Consider the following 18,787-nt stretch of genomic DNA (forward strand, 5'->3'; position numbering starts at 1 on the left):
AAATGTCAACAGTTTTTCTATTAAATGCAAAATAGGTTATTGTATTTTAATACTGATTCTTACTAAATTACTGTGGAATATAATTTTCATTTTTAATTTTAGATGATCATTTTAGTAAAGTCCCCTATGGACTTCCATTCACTAAAATACTGTTTTTTCCTTTTCATGGGTTTTGTTGAAATAAGAAACCCAGACTATCACCAGCCTTATCCTTCAGATCTAAAAAAATATGATTGTAAAACACTTGAGGTGGGGGGGGGGGCGCGGCACATCTGGAGGACATCTGCCGCAGTCGACGCTGAAACCTAGATAATGGGCTCTATCATGTGTCCACAGAAAGGAGCAGCCGATCTGCACCATGCTGATAGGTATTGATTGCGACTCACAGTGAGACATCGGTAACTGCTGTCACAACATGAGGGCTCGACCACTGCGGCTCCGATAAAAAGGAATGAGAGACGGGGGGAAAAAGGGGGGGGGGCGAGCGGGTTATCATTTTATGGATATCAAAACTAAGTCCCCAGCAGGTTAGACTAATAGATTACCCAGCCAACATGCGGCGCAACCTGAACACTGCGCGTTGGTTTATTGTTGTATACAGGTTGATTCGGATCTCTTCGGTCTGAATAAAGTCACAGTGCAGAAGTGGAGAACCGACCTTACATCTCTTGTTATTGCTTCACTTTCTCTGCTTTTCTTGTCATTAGAGAATGAGACGGTACAAAATCCAGCATCCAAATGTGACCCAGTGGCTCGTCCAGCTCAGCTCTGACCACTTCTGAATGGTATGATGGGTAATATCGTCCTGCAGGGGGCAGCACATACTACGTGAGCTCAATGCACACTGACAAACCTTTGCTTATTCATACCTATCATAAATCATTTTTTAAAAAAAGGGGAAAATAAAAAAATGAATCATCAATTCCTTCTTACTTTCAAAATCTAAAACCCTTCCTGCACAGAGGTAATTTTAACGGCAGCACACTTGTCTCCTTTGAACTATAAATACTGTGGCTATGGTCGCATTCCTAAATAACATGTTCACAAGTCACATAGCGTACTGTACATTTTATGAGAACAGGGTGTGTAAATATAGTTGCATGATCTTAACATCTGTGACCTCACCTCATCATCCTCCATGTAGTCCACGCTGGAGTTGAACACAGAGCCCAGGTACGTCAGGTGGAGTAATGCCAATGCGCTGAATGCTATGTTGATCAAATACACCCAAATCTCCTGCAGAGACAGAGACGAGCCATCATGTAAAAAGCTGACATTGATAATTCAGACACTTTTATTCATATCCGTTTTTATAGACTTGCTTTTATGTGATGTCATCTATTTTAAAATGTCTTTTAGTTTATTCTTTTATTGTCTTGATCATGTTAAATTCTTTTATTAGTACTATTTTTTCCGTGTTTACTGCTTATATTCTTTGAACTGTATTTACTCTTACTGGTATGTTAATGTCATTTTTGTTTTTTAATTGTTTCTCTCGCTACTTCTCGTTATCATCTATCTTCCCTCTAATATGTTTTTACCTCAGACCTCTTGTTTAATTCCCCCTTAAATGTTTTCTGGCCTCAGTTCAGCATCATTGTTTGGCTCTTATAGTTGTATTGCCTCCGCAAGAAACCTGTCTTGCTTCTGCTGTGCCTTGTTTGTTAAAGCACTGTAAACTCTGTTTTTAAAGTTGCTATATAAATAAAGTCAAATATAAGTCAAATATATATAGTATAACTACCGCCTTCCATTGGTGTAAGATAAATTAAAAAGGCAAAAGCCATCAGGGCTGTAGTATCACCAAAAAAATTAATAAATAAATAAATGAAAAAGAATATGATTAGAAAAAGAGGGTCGCACACACTGTATTCTTTTTTTTTGTTTGTTATTTGTTATTATTATTATTATACTTTCACTGTAAAATATTTTGGAAAACCTATTTCCTCATTCTTCAGTCTTGATGAAGCAGATTAGCCTGCTAAATTAGTGTTGCACTGTCAAACTCTTAAAAGCAATAACTTCTTCTACCAAATGTTAACTTTGATTCTTGCTGATGATTTAAGTTATAATTTTAAGTTATTTAAGTTATGATTTAAAACCACAGTTTCAGAGACTTTAAAATATCATTGCAATCATCAGCACTGTACTGCAGTCCATGCAGGCTGCTTTTTCCTTGGCATAAATCATTATTCCCCCTCCCCGCTGCTCTTGATGTGTGTAACCAATATAACATAAGGGATTTTTGCTGGGCATTATGCCAGTAAATTCCCAAAATATATCAACTGACAGCGCATGAAAGACCATGGGGGCTGCTGTATTTTAACTGCCGCAGTTGTTTTTTCATTTTGGCATTAAAACCTCAAGTACACACAACTTTAGTAATACATGTATCTTTTTCATGATTAGACTCTTACTTTTTTTTAATATGATAGTCGCTTTATCTGCTGATGAATTTTGTCATTATTCTTATTACAGGCTAAATCAAAGGGAAAAAAATATAAGGGGTTCATATTTTAAATATATGCAGAGTAAAAATAGAGAACACATCTTTTCTGAATGCTAACTAGGCCAGAGGATCTACTAGGTAGTCCCCCTTTGAGCACCTCCTGCTCTGAAAGGAAGTGCCAACAATTGCAGTGCAATGGCCATTTGCACAGATAAAATAGTTGGAAGAAAACCAAGATGTGCACAAAACATGTCCAAAGCACCAAAGGCCTGTGGCTGGACTAGAGATTTCTATTTGTATTAAAAATAAAAACAGAATAAAACTACTATATACTATAAATAAACAGAAATTTAAAAAAGTAAATAATAAACATTTAACAAATGAATGAAAAACTTTAAAAACAATGTGAGTATATCCGTAGATACATTTAGAGCTGTTTTATTTTTCTATTTTCAAAGAATAGTTTGACATTTTATCACCTTAAAATTATGAGGTTCTATACGACATTTTTGTCATTACATTTTAATTGTCAAATTTGATTTACATAACATTTCATTATTTGCCTCTACACAGAAGGTTAAGTTGGTGAAAGTAAAATTCTGAATGCCATTTTTTTCTTCTTTAGAGTCACAAAGTTTAATTTTAACTGTGCCCTCAATAGAGCAAATTTTACAATTGAATTTAACATTTAAATATTGTCTATTTTACAGCAAGTTAAGTCTTTGAAAATACAATGCTGGCTGCCGTTTTTATTAGAAAATGGTATTTTTATTTTCACTGGAATGCATTTTGTTCAGAATTATTCGACTTCTGATTTGCAATGGAACGCAGCATTATTTATGGGGTTTTCCGACTCGTTGTACTGCAAAGTGGTCAACTTGGGTGTGACATTATCCCCAGATATGACCTCTGACTCACAAGGTAAATGGACCGCCGCATAAGCCCCATAAAACCACTAATTCTAGCTGTTTCCCTGTCCCTCCAGTCTTTAAGCTAAGCTCGACAAGAAAGAAAATAATACTTTTGTAAATGTCTAACTATTACTTAAATAAAACCCACTGCAGAGCCCTCTGCTGATCTTAAATGACTGTGAACATCAGGACATCTCTGAAAAGAAAGACAAAGGAGAGCATTACCTTTTTGTTCCGGTGAGTGCAGTTTGGCTGACATTTCCTCGACAGTATACAGGCATTAAAAATGTCTGCAAGCCTCTTCCGCAACACTGAAGCACAAAAAAAAAAACCCAAAGCATTAAAATAAAGCCAGAGGAAGAGCTCTTTTTCCAGCCATCAGAGGAAAATTACAAGCACTGCAGTGAACAGAAACAGTGTGTAATAGCGGGTGCAATTAACCATTACTGCAGAGCTAAGCACCTTTTTTAAATGGAAAGGTTCTAATGTGGAAAAGAGACGACATTAGGCAGACGCTCACCGTGCTCAATGTACGTGATGAACCCGAGAGATATTAGCACTGCACCCAGATGAAAACTCAGACCCTGCCAGACACAACAGTTAAAATCTAAACAATCCACTTGTTGAAACAAACACACAACAGAATAAAGTAAAGTATATAACTGCTCATGTGAGACGTCCACACAGTACTCACATGCAGCAGGGCGCTGGCTGTATACGTCACCATGATGGCAGAGAACGTCCCAAATTTGAGAGCACTCTTAAAAACATCTGTGGGGACGAGAGCATCAGCTTAAGAGTGTCTGTTTAAATGATCCATTAGCATGTCGTTCATAATGAGAGCGAACGGCTCAAAAACAGCTGCTGCCATCAAGCAATCGCTGTTAACATTATAACTCACAGGTGTGCAGAAAGCGAGACATGGGCAGATTCCATGACGTTACCACCTCCACCATCGATCGGGGAAACTCGATATTCAGTGGCTTGGATACAGTCAAGTCCCTACAAAATAAAAGTTCAAGAGAAGACGAGGGCATTTAATAATGTGGATAAAGACAAACACTTTATGTTGATGTTGCACATGCAACTCTGACCATTTGAGGTTTTCTTTCTCCTCTGTGAAGCCTGATCCTGCCAGAGTCGTCGTAGTCTCGCTCAAATAACCAACAAAATAATTGCTGAAGTGGAAAGACATTGTGTTCTCATACGCCAGCAACCACCTAATGCAGTGACATTTAAAGACGAAGAAACACAGATGTTACATTCCAGTCTCAGGTTAAAACAAACTTAATACCTGAATCATTACACAACTCTAATATACTTACTTTGCTGTTGTACCTCTGAGAAGCAAAAGAAACGAAAGAAAGTGTAGAAGTTTATGTTATTGATGAATCCATAGAAATGCTTATTGATTTTCTATATGATGATCTACGTCTCACCACCTTTTTCAAGATGGTGACACAGTTGTGGTAAGTTGTGGCTCCACAGAGGGGGGGGACGATGTGGATACATGTGTGCAGGTCAACAGACAAAAACAGCATGCTTTAAAGGTCCAGTGTGTAGGATTTTGGGAAAGTGTTGGCAGAAATGGAATATTATATAATAATGTGTCTTTAGTGCATAATCACCTGAAAATAAGGATTGTTGCGTTTTCATTACCTTAAACTGAGCCATATATATATATATACATAGGGAACGGGTCATTGGCGACAGAGTTCGCCATGTCACACAGTTTCTGCAGCAGCCCAGAATGGATAAACTAAAGACTGGCTCTAAACAGGGCCACAATTTCGCATTAGCGTCCGTGGTTAGCAGCAACGAGTCAAACAGTATGAGAAAACACTGATTTTTAACAGGTAACTGTTCTGCAGATAATTCAGCTCCAGGTAAAAAACACTCCCTGACGTCTGGATCTAAGGTTATCAGAGACAAAAGGTAAGCACACATTAGCAGGTGCTGGGCTAGTGGCCTGTTTGTGATGAGCTGAACAGTGTCGCAGAAACATTTATTTGTAACGTGAAACTATTTTTTTGCAGTGTTTTATTCACCATATCCGCTGTAGAGAATAAAATAACTCTAACCAGGAATTCATGGTTGGCAAATATGAGAAATTTCAGCTGGTTGCGACCTGCAGTCCTCACTGCAAGATGTGACTAAGACCGTGTTTAGAGGAGAATGGCCACACTAAAAACGTAAAGGTCTGTCCTTTTAAAACAGAAATCTGTGTTCATATGATAACATTGTGAGAACTATCCTCACGTACACAAATCCGAAAAAACAAACGAAAATGCTGTAGTATTTCAGCCAAGGCCAGTAGTTGGCACTGTAACTTTGTAATGACAAACCCCAGAAGAACACCACATGCTTGCCTGAAGTGCGTCCGTGACGTCACCGTTCAGGTTACACAGCGACAGAGGAGGTTGTGTTTTCAATTACACTCTAGAATTAGACTTCAAAAGTTTGCCTTTTCAAGCTAACGAAATGTTGTTGCTGCGTGAATGAAAGGCCAAACCGCAACAAAACGTTCAATGTTTCATGCAAGAACCGTTGCCGTGCAAATGGCTGCTAAATCCTACACACTGCTTCTTCAAAGAAAAGACCTATTTCACTGCAGACTGTTTGTCATGTCATAGTAAGCGAAGCACAGATGTATTCAATAACATAATTGATTGGTGCATCTTATTTAGGGGAGGCCCTGGTATTGTGCATGCCGGCTCCCTGGAGGATCTTATAAGGGCTCGTGGAACTGAGCCATCGATAATGTTATCACTTTCACCTGTGCTTTTCCTACTACGACAAGTCAAAATGTCTGCTGTGAAAAGGCTCATACAAAACATGTGGCGGGCATGCCTTTAATGTTGAGTATGAGAATCACTGAGGTGGACAGTTAATTACCTGATCTTCCTCCTCTTTTTGCTGTAAATAAAGCATAAAAAGAATGAAGTCATGAGTGATCCGAGCGAGAAAATAAACAGGCATTTCGTTTGTTTATCTCTATGTTCCACTCACCCCCGTAGAAGCTTGTCTCCATAGACCGGTATGAAATAAGGGAAGAGGTAGGGTGCAACGCAGTTGGAAATAACAAGGCAGACCTGGCTCTTCACCCAGCTAACAGAGACTTTTAAAAGCCACGAAAAGCTCTGAGCAGAAGAAAAAAAACAAAGATTTGAACAGTTAACGGCTCGTCTCGGGATAAATCTTTTTAAATAATCCTCACCCCCACCACCCTCTTCAAGATACTGTATCACACTTACCAGCTTACGTCCCTCCAAAGCGTCTTTGTAGCTGTTGAAGCTGATCCAGGGACCAAAGATGACTGTGCCCACAAAGTAAATATAGCCCATGAATTCAATAGGTGAGGGCACGCTGGTCACGACACCTCTGTCCAGGTCGAAGGCCAGAGAGATGGCTTTCATGGCGACCACCATCTGTGAACCTAGACGACAGCAACGGCTCTTAAATAATCACTGGATTCCAACATCAGACCATTATCACTGTGATTAGAAAAGTAAACCCAGAACAAACACATTTATTGCTTCTCAAATGTGTCAAACACTGCTGAAAAGATGCCCGGCTTACCTCTCATCTTGTGCCAGTTGGTGGTGTCCATCATGTGCAGCTCTCTGATAAAATTGGACAAGAATAGCTTCAGTTTTGATGCAGTTCTCGCCACGAATTAAACTTCACTGCAACACTGACTTTGCAAAACGTTCACTTCAAACACAGGCTTGATGTGCGCTGCTGCTGAGCTGTCAGGCATCAGAGGTGAACTCTCTTACCCCAGCAGCAGGTAGATGAGTACAGTGATGGAGAGGAAGGTGCCTCTGATGGTGGAGTGGCGGCACAGGAAGAGGAAGAGGTAGCAGAGAAGGCTGAGAAGCACCACCCAGATCATGTGAAGCTCAAAGAAAAGGTAGAGAGTGTAGAAACCTCCCGCCACTGTGCCCAGGTGTTTCACGAAGGAGGGGAGGCCTGACGTAGCAAGATGAAGAGATATAGTAAAGGGGATTGTGATGATGCAAGCTGTATTGTACGAAGGGTGAATAACACTGAGTGGGCACAAAATAACTGGACTCTCACCTAACATCCAGAGGAGCCGACACAGCAGGCAGATAACCAGCAGCTGCCATACTTGCTCCAGGCCCTGCTGAGCTGTAGGCAGCAGGCAGCCGTGAGCAAGCTCCTGGAAAAACTTCTGGCGGCTGAACGCTCCCATCACTAGACTTTAAAAAGCAGAGGGAAGTCATTTTGACAGCAACAAATAAATATCTGTATTGCAAGTTTCAGCATAAAGTAAATATTGTATCTATGGAATTAATGTAGTAATTCATTACACTGCATGTGTACTGCACTTAAAGGGTCAGCTCACCCCAAAAATCAAAAATGTGTAGTTTACATCTTACCTGTAGCGCTGTTTATTTATTAAGCTATTTTGTTTTGAGTTGTTGGGCATATCAGCCGTAGAGATGTCTGCCTTCTCGCCAAAATAATGGAACTAGATGGCACTCGGCCTGTGGTGCTCAAAGCGCCAAAAAAAATAAATTGGAAATTAATTTGGAAAAACAAAATTTAAGTCTTTTTTTTTCCAGAAATCATGACCCACTCACTCAAGATAATCCATAGATCTTGTCAGCACTTTAAAGGAGGAACTTTTTTCTTTCTACCAAACTACAAACCCCACAGAGGGAAGAGTGCATCTACTCATAGACAAGAGTATCTACTAAGCTAAGCTTCCTGGACAGTAACAACAAAAAAATATTGCAGTTTCACTGTATCATGGTATTTATTTTTTTCATACTTGTAGAAAAGCAAATGTACACGGTACGATAACCATCAAATTTCATACCACAGTATACCTTCAGAGCAGTATACCACTGCAACCCAAGCTGTAATATTAGCTTGATCAGTGGTGCTGGGTGAGCTAGCAGTAGATGCACAACTCCTTTCATGTAGGAACTATTTTCTTGCCACCGATCTCCATCCGACCAACCGAATCACCCTGCAGAAGGAAGCATGCAACTATTGCAAGCTCACCTTGCACCACTTCGCTAGTGAATGTTACATATCACCCTTGAGGATGCCATTAATGTTTACATCTTATGCTGTCATGAGCCTCTAAGCTATGAGTAGACGCACTATATTCCTTCTACACAGTGACACAGTTGGTAAGTGTAATTCAGTAGAAAGAAAATAGTTCCTACATGAAACTGCTCACAACCAGGTCTGTGGATTATCTTCATTGTATCTTGGTCATAGTATCTGAAAAGAGACATTGCTGTTGACTTTTTCAAATGTGATAATTTGGCGCACTTAGCACCACAAGCCGAGTGCCACATAGTTACAACTCACACCAAAAAACTACATTGATAAACATGACCACAGGTAAGAGGGAAAATATGCATTTTTTATTTTAAAGTGAATTGTCCCTTTAAGCACACATATGCAAACTTGCAAGCAAGCATGGACTGCCCACTAAAACTCACTGTCAACAGACATACACATACCACCCGAAACTTCAAATCCCAGCATGCACAGCATCTCAACACAAATCTGAGCAAATCCATGCAATATAAGTCAAAGTTCAACATATCTTTATGCTATTTTTTGGCATCTAAATTTATATTAATTCACATTTAATTTCGTGAGAAATGCATCAAACTGGAGCTGTGAGAGAGAAATCTCAGCATGCACAATGCAGCACAATGATATGTAAATTATTTAACACTGTATTTGTGCATTGAAGACTTATTTACAGAGCAGTGTAAAGAAGAGGAGACATATTCTGCAAGGCATGCTCCCTCCGCAATGCAGTCGACCAAAGGGATGAGTTGACTCACAGCTGCATTCCTACAACCGCTGCATCAACTGCACAGACTGCACAGCTCTGTGCGACTTGCCAGAAAGCAAAGCATCTTGTGAGCTGGTAAAGACTGCTAACCTTGCTTCACCTAGCCAGCGGGGTTTACAGTCTTCCTACCGACGTACTTGAGAGCGGCTCCCCAGCCCCCCACCGTCAGGAGCAGCTAACTGGACGCCCCAGGCATGTCAGTTTGTTTTGCAGGGGCAAACTTACCCTTTTGGAGCAGCAGCTGGAGCTTCCTCCCCGCGTTTCTACCCAGCTGCTTTCCCGTCCCTTTGCACTGAGTTACGCGTGTGCGTTGCCGCTGTGTTTTAAGCACACTCGGTCCAGATGATGCTTATCTGGATGACTCCCATTGTCACAGCATCAGCACCACTCGGCTGTCATCTAGGCAGCCAGGCGGAGACGCATCCACCAATCGGCTGCGTAGGTCCGGGCACGTCAGCCAATCACTGCTGTCTTGAGCCTTGAGTGACAGCAGAGGCGACCAATCAGAGTCATCGCCCACCATTACCGGTGCCTTCTGGCCAATGGGATGTGTACAGCGTGCAGATGGACTCAGACGGGAGACAGGGAGCTCGCATCTGGCTCTGAGATGTGGTACAAGAGGTTTTGGAGGGATGAACTGTGGGTATGACTAATAAAGTCAACCTACTTTTTTGGGGGAACATTCTTCAGACAGATACTTCAGAGCAGAAACAGATTTGTGTTTCGATAAATACCGAAAATTAACAAATATGTCCTCATAATGCTGCAGAAAAAACAACCACAAAGGCAAATTGTTTCCTAACAATGTGACTGCATGAAAATGTATTTAGCTTGAAGATTTGTATTTAGTGAGCTTGCAATGGGAGCAATAAGTTATCCTTTCAAAGGGCTTTTTAAGTTTTAAGAAGGCTAAATAATGTCTTTAAACTGACAATGAAAACATGTTACTTCACAAATCAAAAATTAAACCAAGAATAAAGTGCATAATACTAAATAGATGAGTAATAATTAATCCATTAATCAGGAAAATTTGAGTTGCCAGGTTGTGAAAAATCCCTTTAGCTGTTGTTTCTTTTCCTCGTTAATGGATGTTAATGGATTTTGCTTTTTAATTATTTATCAATTCTGCAGTAAGAAATGTTCAGGTCGCTGATAAATGGTGATGAGTTCTCCACTATTTTATAAGCCATCAGGGCTGCAGTTACACATGTTTGTGAAGGGCTACAGCAGGGGTCAGCAACTTTATGGGAAAAAAGAAAGAAATTCTGGAGCCACAAATCATATTTGAACCTTATAATGAAGGTTATACATCCTATTAAGTCTAAATTAGACCTTCGGTATTAGTTAAGATCATTCATTAATATGTTTAACCACAAGGTGGCTATTCTGCAGGAGGCAATTTATGATTTTTTTGGTACTTTAACTTTGCAGCGTTGGCAGTAAAAACAAACAAATCTGTCCATGCACGATTAAATTCTCTATTTTCCTATGAGACTTTTCCTTTATTGGATTTGGAAACTATAGTAAGCCTTGCAAGAGAGAATCAAGATTTGCCACCATTACTGAGGTACAGCCAAATTGAGGAAAAGGCACCAGGCCATAAACATAAGATGCAATTTTAGCTGACAAAATGTTAAAACTTTTTTTTTTTTTTTTTTACTAGAGCATGTGAGGTTTGCTTTAGGCCTACGACAATGATGACGTGATTAATTTTTCTTTAATTTTTTTGTCAAAGCCACAGGGAGCCACTGGGAGGGGGCTAAAGAGCCACATGTGTCTCCACAGGTTTCTGGCCCTGGGCTAGTGTCTAATAAGCCACCAATTCTGCACCTTAAAAATTGCGTTAAGGTTTTGTTTGTTTTTGTTTTTTTGCAACAAACCATCAAGTCTGCTGTTGTAAATATAGATAAATTATTTCGTCCCAGATGCTGAAAAGGTAAAAACACCTGCCAGAGAAATGTATCACAACCTGGCAACCAACATGTTGTCATAAAGGCTATCAAGAATTTAGACATTTTTTTTTCAAAGTCAAATACACATAAGAAAAAAGAAAAAAATAACTAACAATAATAAGTGATTACTTTCGAAGCAGTGTCAAACCAAAGCAGGTTTATGTGGAACGAAAAGGTGTAGACTGAAGCCTTAGCTTATTGCACCAACCTTTGTTAACCATTAAAAAGCTTATTCAATCCACAATAACCAATATGACCTCTGCAAACAAACATTTTACAAGACAGATTGATTTTACTGTAAATGGGCTGTTGTAAAATTGAGCTTCAGCCTCATTTTGTTACTTCTAAACCAAAACCATGCTGCAATAGTAGCAGTTTGAGAGCCCTTCAGGACCTACAAACGGATACAGTGACAAAGAGGCTCAACGAATGAAGGCGTGAAGGCACCTTATTGTTATTGTACTGAGGGCTTTTTTCGGCAATGGGATTGTATCGCAGCTCACAGAACAAGCCAGCCGTTCTAATGCAATATGACATCCTGATAAAGAGGTCGGTCCGAGACAAGCAGGCAGACAGTTTTGGGTCAATTTAACAATCTCTCTAGTGCCACCATCAGGATAAATCTGAGCAGACTTCTGGCCACAGAATCACCTCTGCAAATTCCTCAGGTAAAAAAGAAGTCCAGCAAATATAGTACGGTCACTTTATTTATGCAGATATAGTTATGTACAGATCTTTTAGGTTAGACACATCGTACAGTTTATTTCTTCCAGTTGTGTGTCTGAGTAAGAATCAGACTGATATGGACACAATGTGGATTTGTTATTTTTTTGTAGATGTTACATCTATACAACAGTACTTATAATTTGGAATTATGATTGGTTTTAATTGAGTTTTAATGTTACTGGTTGAAATGCTACAACAGTGCACAAGGCAAAGGAAAAAAAGATAAAAGAAAAACGCACAAAAACAAGATAACCAGCAAGCTGATATAAAAACTATTTTAAAACCTGTAGCTTCAGTGTTTTGCATCCAAAGTAATGTGAAAATGATGCAATACGTTTAACTTGTCTCCCTTAACAGAGTCTCGGGAGTCAGTGTGAGCTACAGAACAGCAGCCCTGCAGCAGGCGGGGAAATAGTGTCTCTCACTTTCAGTTTAACAGGTTCGGTGCTTGTTCTTACAGGAAAAACAAGTCTCTGAAAGGTAGTTCCCTCTTTGAATACGCCACCCTGCTTTCTGCCACTTCCAGATTTCAGTCTACACAATGCATCTCAAAAATGCAGTACTTTTGTACCACAAATACTGGCATCGCTATAGTTTATTTGAAGATGCATGGGGAAAAATGTTTGTTCTGTGCAAATATATTTCTTTACTTATAAAGCAACAAACTGTCTGTGGATCCTGGTCGCTGAGGTAGATAAGAAAACTGAATTTACTGACAAATCTAATAAAGATAATGATACTCATGATGTGCATTTGCTCACAGACTTAACTGGTTATTTACCCACAAACGGCTAAATACAGAACATAGCCTGCAGTCCAGATGCCACCTGGTGCACAGTTTAAAAATCCAGGTCAGTAACAGACTCTGCGAACTTATCGAACAGTGTTATTTACCAAACAACAGTGGAAAAAATTAATTTCACCTCATCAGGGATTAAGAAGGAACTGTATCCAAAATACAGAACTCTTCAATATAAAAACAGCAGCTTTGTGAGGTCAGACATTCCAAAATATATATATATATATATATATATATATGTGTGTGCTGAATCAGATTGGGCCGAACCCAAGTGAGCAGCAACACATTCACAGTGTATGTATAATCAAAGGAACCCAAAATGTGACCACTTTATGCCATACGGAGAGCATACATGTGGTTTACTGGCAACAGAATGAGCCCAAATGAGCTTTTAGCTGTAGTGTCTACTGAACACACTCGTGTTTTGACAGAATGAACTTTTAGCTTTTATGATACAACTCTTTGTATTAGTGGTCGTGAAATGTCAAACATTACGACTGACGGCAGTTTGACAGCTGAGGTTGGATTGTCGTGAAACAAATTACAGGACTCGTTCACGGCCTACATTTACATGCACAAAATATTCATATTTTTGCTCTTATTCTGAAAAGGACAATATTCCAGTCGAGCTGTTTAAGTGGCCAATGGAAATGAGTATTCCACTAACACTCCCATTTCACGCAGCTGTGCACGTTTATCACGTTAAAATATGTAATAGTGGAACGGCTGGAGCTGCTTGTGGCATTTTGTTTTTTTTTTGCATCAAGACAGAATTTTTTCATTTTCGTTGGCAGACTTGTTTGACCGTGTGAACACAGCCTCTCTTTCAGCCTCCATATACTGAAAAACCTGTTAATAGCCAAGTCTTTCATAATGTTTAAAAGTAGGTGTGTTTCTCCTTCCAAACTGAAATTTGGACTTTGCTTTTGGGAATGCATCTCTTCTACACAGCCTTGCAAACTATTGGTTTGTGTACAACGCATTCATGACAATGCACATCACTGACCGTAAACAGGCAAGAGGCTTTGTTTTGCAAGTTGCTGTAAAAGCCCCAATTAAGAAGCTCCTGGATGCTCCAAACACATGTCCAAATAATGCTTTTAAAACCCAAATAATACCAGCATATCCCAAGGCCTCATCTGAATTTGCTCCATTCCATAAAAGGCATATTTTGAAATATCCATATGGAATACACTGTTCACATGACCGTTTTAAATTTGAGATAATAGTGGACCATTATTGTGCATGTGAACATAGTCACTGTTTGGTTTTAAGGGTGATATATTCCCCTTCACTGTTTCAATCAAAGCACAATCTCCAGATCATAAGCAGTCCTTTCCTTTTTGACGTGCTCAATGCTTTGCTCAGCTGGAGAAATCACGGGCAGCTCGCAATGTTCCACTTTCACAATATTCTTCTTATTCTTGACAACTCCCGGTTTGCTTAAAATATATTCATAATTTCTTTGAACCTGAAGTAACGCTGAGGTGAGGTACTGTGGTGAAAACATCTTCAGTGAGGGTGGGAGTTGTATATCTTGGGGGAGGGGCTGAATGGAGGCCACAGGATAGTCATAATGAGGAGAGGTGTCCGGCTGCTGTGGGATCCTGGGGACCGGCGGAGGTACACTTGACAGAGAGGGAGGTATTAAAAACACTGGTGGAAGGATTTCTGTGTGTGAGGCTGGAGACGGCGCCTTATAGTTTTGGGGGACAGGCGAAACAGTCATGGTGCTCTGAGCATTGTCATCAAGGTCAGCAGTCTGGCTCGGCTCCGGCTTCTCCGGCAGATGGTTTTCTGGCGTCAAATCGCTGTCTAAGTTCTGAGGCTCAGTCATGTTGGTGACCTCTTCATAGTCGGGTACAGACTCAGTCCGCGGCACATACAAAATGTGTTTATGCCGTCGACAGAACAGTACACCACACTGACGGCACTTCCTGCCATCTTTGACATGCTGCAGTTTATGGCGCTTTAGGTTATGGCTTGAAGCGAAAGATCGATCGCAAATGTTGCACGGAAAGGACGGCTCCTGGACACACCGGTGCTCAGTGAAATCTGCCTGACTTGTGAAAATCTTTCCACACATTTCACACATAAGGACGCTTTCTTCTTCGTGCAGATGTTTGTGTTTTATAAGCTGTGATGCATTGGTGAATTTCTGATTGCACTGATCACACTGATACCCACCTGCTGGTGCATAGACATGTTTTAGGAGCACAATGGGACTCCCTTTGTCTAACACTGGGAAGCCTGCTGGTGCTTCAAATGATGGTGTTGTTCGGGTTTTGATCGGTGTGGTTTCACTTTCAGTCACAGCCTTTTTGGTCAATGTTTCTCCATTCTAAAAAACAAAACACACAGGAGACCCCCGTCAATTAACATTAATGCCATCCATACATAATAACAACACAAAATTAAATACTTAATTTCTAAAAGCATTAAATAAATAAAGAATAACAAATAATGGCTGCTGCCTTAGGCACCGATGGAGTTGATGGTGTCAGTATGTCCTCCGTCAAAGCAGAGGACTGGAGCTCCACGGGAGAATCACAGCGGGATGGAGCCGTTTGTTCTCCTGTTCCGTCTGTTTTGGCTGTGCGACGTCGCCTTTTTCTACGACCAAAAAACCTTTGAAAACAGTTGGGGAAAAAAATAATTGTGAAATCTATATACTTGTCAAGTTAGAATAGGAAAACTTTGCTTTTTTAAAAATGCAATAAAGATGGTGAACATCGGCAGCTTGCGATGAGAGAAACAAGACTCAATGCAACAAAAAGTTGAAGCACTTAGTTACTGCCCTGCATGATTATCGATAAACAGCTGAGTTTATTGACCAGTCGTTTACAGTGGCACAAATGTAATGTCATATGCAGTGATGACTTGTTTGATATGAACAAAAACCTCAAATCATGTCATGTTATTTCCAGGACTGTGCAAGACATCAAATACCATGAGAATTGGGCTACAACTACTCAAAATCAATTGATCGACCTTTTTTTCTTGACCTGTTGTGAAATATTGCCTACAGTACCATTTAAAAAAACGCTTGATTTGCCGCACTTACAGTTCAAAATATGCAAAAGTATTCATTTTATAATTATAAATAAGAAAAAAATCTTACTTCTTCTTACTCAAAAATAACTGAAAACTGATGATCAGAATGGTTAATGTCTGTCAGTCTACTCATCAGTTTATGAACTTATTGTTTTAATTTTAGATTAAAAAAAAAACCTGCATTATGTCTCTTAAGGTCAAATGACCTCCCTAACAAAAAACAGTTAGACTTAGCTAACACATGAACGAGGACTTTTTAACATGCAATTACGTGTGTGTGTGATAGCTTCATGTAAAGCTTTGCTGTTGTTGTTTTGCAGTAGTAGAAGTACTCTGGTCTTTTACTTAAGCTAATATGGCAGTACCACAGTGTAGAAATACTCCTCATGTATTCAAGTCTTTGCTCTTAACTGTTTTTAAATAAATTAGTAATTCATTTTGCTTTTTATATATTATCTTTATACTCTTTTTTTGCAAATCTGTATCCGTGTTTTCATATTTTATTGTTCTGTAAAACACTTTGAATTGCCCTTATGTATAAAATGTGCCATACAAGTAAAGCTGCCTTGCCTTTGCAGTAGTATGTGAGTATAAACATTAAAATATACTTTAAATAGCAAATGTATAAGAACTAATTACTGATGCATTCATGTCCACACCAATTTAATGTTGCAGCTGGTAAAGGTAGGGCTATTTTTAACAACATCTACTGCTGAGTAACTTGTGAATTTCACCAAGAAATCAATAAAGTGTTATCTCTTTCCATAAAACAGTTTTAGTTTTATTTGTTGTTTACGTCTTATGATATAAGTCAGACTGCCAAGCTATTTAGTAAGTAAATAAGTGTAGTGAAGTAAAAAAAAATCAAGGTTTACCTAGGGATTACAGTGGAACAGAAGAATAAAGAAATCACAGAAATACTCAAGTACCTAAAAAACTACGATTAAGTACAGTACCCGAGTAAATGTTTTGTTATTAGCTAACGTTAGCACAGTAGCACGTTACTCCAGTTTGTTTGAAATACTACGAAACAGCAAACAAACTAAAGTGACACAAAACAACTCCTCACAATGTGTCCTTGCAAATACTACATACCAAACGAAATTAACACATAGGTCTTACCATTTCACTTTTCTCTTGTGGGTCTGTTCAGCGTATGTAAACACAGAAGGCACAAAATCCGGACTGTCGTGGTCCATGGACGCTTCCCCTACAAAACACACAAAAAACGCGACTTTTAGACAACTTTAGAGCTCGCTACACTTTATCTCCCACCAAATAATACGCTGTTAAAGCATGTAGTACACTGAAAGCATGGTTTCCTTACTCGACTTGAAATGAGCGCCACAAATGCGGGCGTTTCTGCTGAGCTCCTCGGTGCTGCCGTTCACTTTCTGGATCGCCTGAAGCCACAAACGTCTCCGGTTGGCCTGAAACGGTCGAGATCCGGACGGTACTCTGAAAAATTTCAGCTTACTAGAAGAAGAATACCGATTTTTACAGCCAGACACGCAACACGCCATAATGTTGCCTCAAAACTGTTTGTCTTCGGTTGTTTAGCTTTCGGTTGAGGAAGTTATCTGCAGCAACTATGGTCAACTTCCGTTGCCAAGACGCGCGCGCACCCTCATGAATACAGTGGTTTCAGATTACAGGAGGGTTTATTTCTAACGCTGAATAACAGCTATAAACGACTATTTATGACAGTGGATCTTTCGTAATTCACGTTTTAGGTAAAAATATAGGCCTTGGAGGATTCTTGGTTATTCATTTAAGCGAAATAAGAGTGTAGAAGAGAGTTTTGTTGTGCCTCTGTGTCTCTTTTAGTAGTGACCACAGCCACGCGGTGCACTGAGGACCCCTGCTGGAAAAACACCCAAATACAAAGACATGGGTTCATATTTTACTTTAGTAAATGTTCAAATGCAGTCCCGCTACCATCAAAATACACTTTAAGTACCTAAAGCGAAATTAGTCATTATTCAGAATTGCCCGTTTCAGAATAATGTCTGTATCATATATTTTAATGATTGGAAATAACTGTGATCACTCCTTTTATTGACATTTCTATATTTTAATTGCTTTTTTTAAATGGTTGACCAAGCTCACTCCTTTTATTGACGCTTTTAGATTACCTTCATTAATTCTTTTACTTTAACTTTTACTAATCAAGTTTGCTTGTGTGCTGCGTTGATGTCCTATGTGTCTGTTTATTGTATTTTTAAATTGTTTTGTTCCACCAGCTGCAGATAAAATTTTCCCCTTAAGAGACAGTAAAAGCTCTGAACTGAACTGAACTGAACTGAAATGAAATGAACTATTGTAGCACTGAATTATTTATTTATTTATTTATTTTGATGCACTAATGTGTTCACTTTAATGTTACAGCTGGTAAAGGTTGAGATAGTCTAACTTGAATGACCTTATATAGCTACTGCTGGGTAGCTTATTTTAACCTATAACATTTATTTGTTGATTATATTTGGGTTATTGATCAAAATCTGCCATCTATCTATCTATCTATCTATCTATCTATCTATCTATCTATCTATCTATCTATCTATCTTTGCAAATGTCTTATAAACATCTATGGCTCAGTATTAAAAGACTGGCAGTTTTAATTGGTTATTGCATTACCCATACACATTATCTTATGCCTCACTGATATGGATTTTATGTTTGATGCAGGGAAATACTGACAAAATCAAACAAATAAGCACACTTTTGTGTGACAATTTGTAGACTAAAACTGCTTTGAAGGACTTCAGAGCGCACGTTGTACTTACAACTGTAAATTTCATTCTCTCAGAAGTAGTTAAAAACAATATTTCCAGTTAAAATGGAAAAGTAGTGTCTTGAAGTGTGTGTTATAAAATTAGTACCGTATTAATTTGTGTTTCAAGAAGAAGTGGAGTGTCCTTGGTCTTTTCAGCAAAGGTTTTTACCGACATAATTTCTAATAATCAGCGAACCTCATGTATCTTCACAAATAAAGTCTCGGGGGCACTTTAAACCATGAAGCATTTCAACATTAAAAGGTTTTTTTCT

At 39.1% G+C, this 18,787-nt stretch overlaps 2 protein-coding genes across 2 annotated transcripts; both read right to left on the minus strand.

Annotated features, from left to right (window-relative positions):
- Positions 1-261: 261 nt before the first annotated feature.
- Positions 262-7,576, minus strand: LOC121947330 (protein-serine O-palmitoleoyltransferase porcupine-like). The gene is made up of 14 exons (XM_042492331.1): positions 7,441-7,576; positions 7,140-7,332; positions 6,940-6,983; positions 6,615-6,796; positions 6,370-6,500; positions 6,256-6,276; positions 4,686-4,700; positions 4,455-4,580; positions 4,262-4,362; positions 4,055-4,131; positions 3,881-3,944; positions 3,586-3,671; positions 1,126-1,236; positions 262-805 (listed from the first exon to the last, which is right to left on the minus strand). Exons 1-14 carry the CDS (start codon positions 7,574-7,576, stop codon positions 704-706), a joined length of 1,389 nt encoding a protein of 462 aa, XP_042348265.1. The 3' UTR covers positions 262-703.
- Positions 7,577-11,860: 4,284 nt separating this feature from the next.
- Positions 11,861-17,299, minus strand: LOC121947065 (zinc finger protein 117-like). Its single transcript, XM_042491949.1, has 4 exons — positions 17,067-17,299; positions 16,862-16,949; positions 15,169-15,313; positions 11,861-15,026 (listed from the first exon to the last, which is right to left on the minus strand). The coding sequence occupies exons 1-4, from the start codon at positions 17,260-17,262 to the stop codon at positions 13,989-13,991; spliced, it is 1,467 nt and encodes a 488-aa protein (XP_042347883.1). The 5' UTR covers positions 17,263-17,299; the 3' UTR covers positions 11,861-13,988.
- Between the last annotated feature and the right edge of the window lie 1,488 nt (positions 17,300-18,787).

This window comes from Plectropomus leopardus, chromosome 8 (assembly GCF_008729295.1).
Source record: "Plectropomus leopardus isolate mb chromosome 8, YSFRI_Pleo_2.0, whole genome shotgun sequence".
Lineage (NCBI taxonomy): Eukaryota > Metazoa > Chordata > Actinopteri > Perciformes > Serranidae > Plectropomus > Plectropomus leopardus.

Excerpts from the sequence above, each read along its gene's own strand:
- LOC121947330 (XM_042492331.1), bottom strand. The coding sequence starts at position 7,576 with ATGGGAGCGTTCAGCCGCCAGAAGTTTTTCCAGGAGCTTGCTCACGGC. Across the intron at positions 6,501-6,614 it reads CTTTGGAGGGACGTAAGCTG|AGCTTTTCGTGGCTTTTAAA; the intron begins GTAAGTGTGATA and ends TCTTCTGCTCAG. Across the intron at positions 6,277-6,369 it reads GGAGACAAGCTTCTACGGGG|CAAAAAGAGGAGGAAGATCA; the intron begins GTGAGTGGAACA and ends CTTTATTTACAG.
- LOC121947065 (XM_042491949.1), bottom strand. The coding sequence starts at position 17,262 with ATGGCGTGTTGCGTGTCTGGCTGTAAAAATCGGTATTCTTCTTCTAGT. Across the intron at positions 16,950-17,066 it reads TGGCGCTCATTTCAAGTCGA|GGGAAGCGTCCATGGACCAC; the intron begins GTAAGGAAACCA and ends TGTGTTTTGTAG. Across the intron at positions 15,314-16,861 it reads CACAAGAGAAAAGTGAAATG|GTTTTTTGGTCGTAGAAAAA; the intron begins GTAAGACCTATG and ends CTGTTTTCAAAG.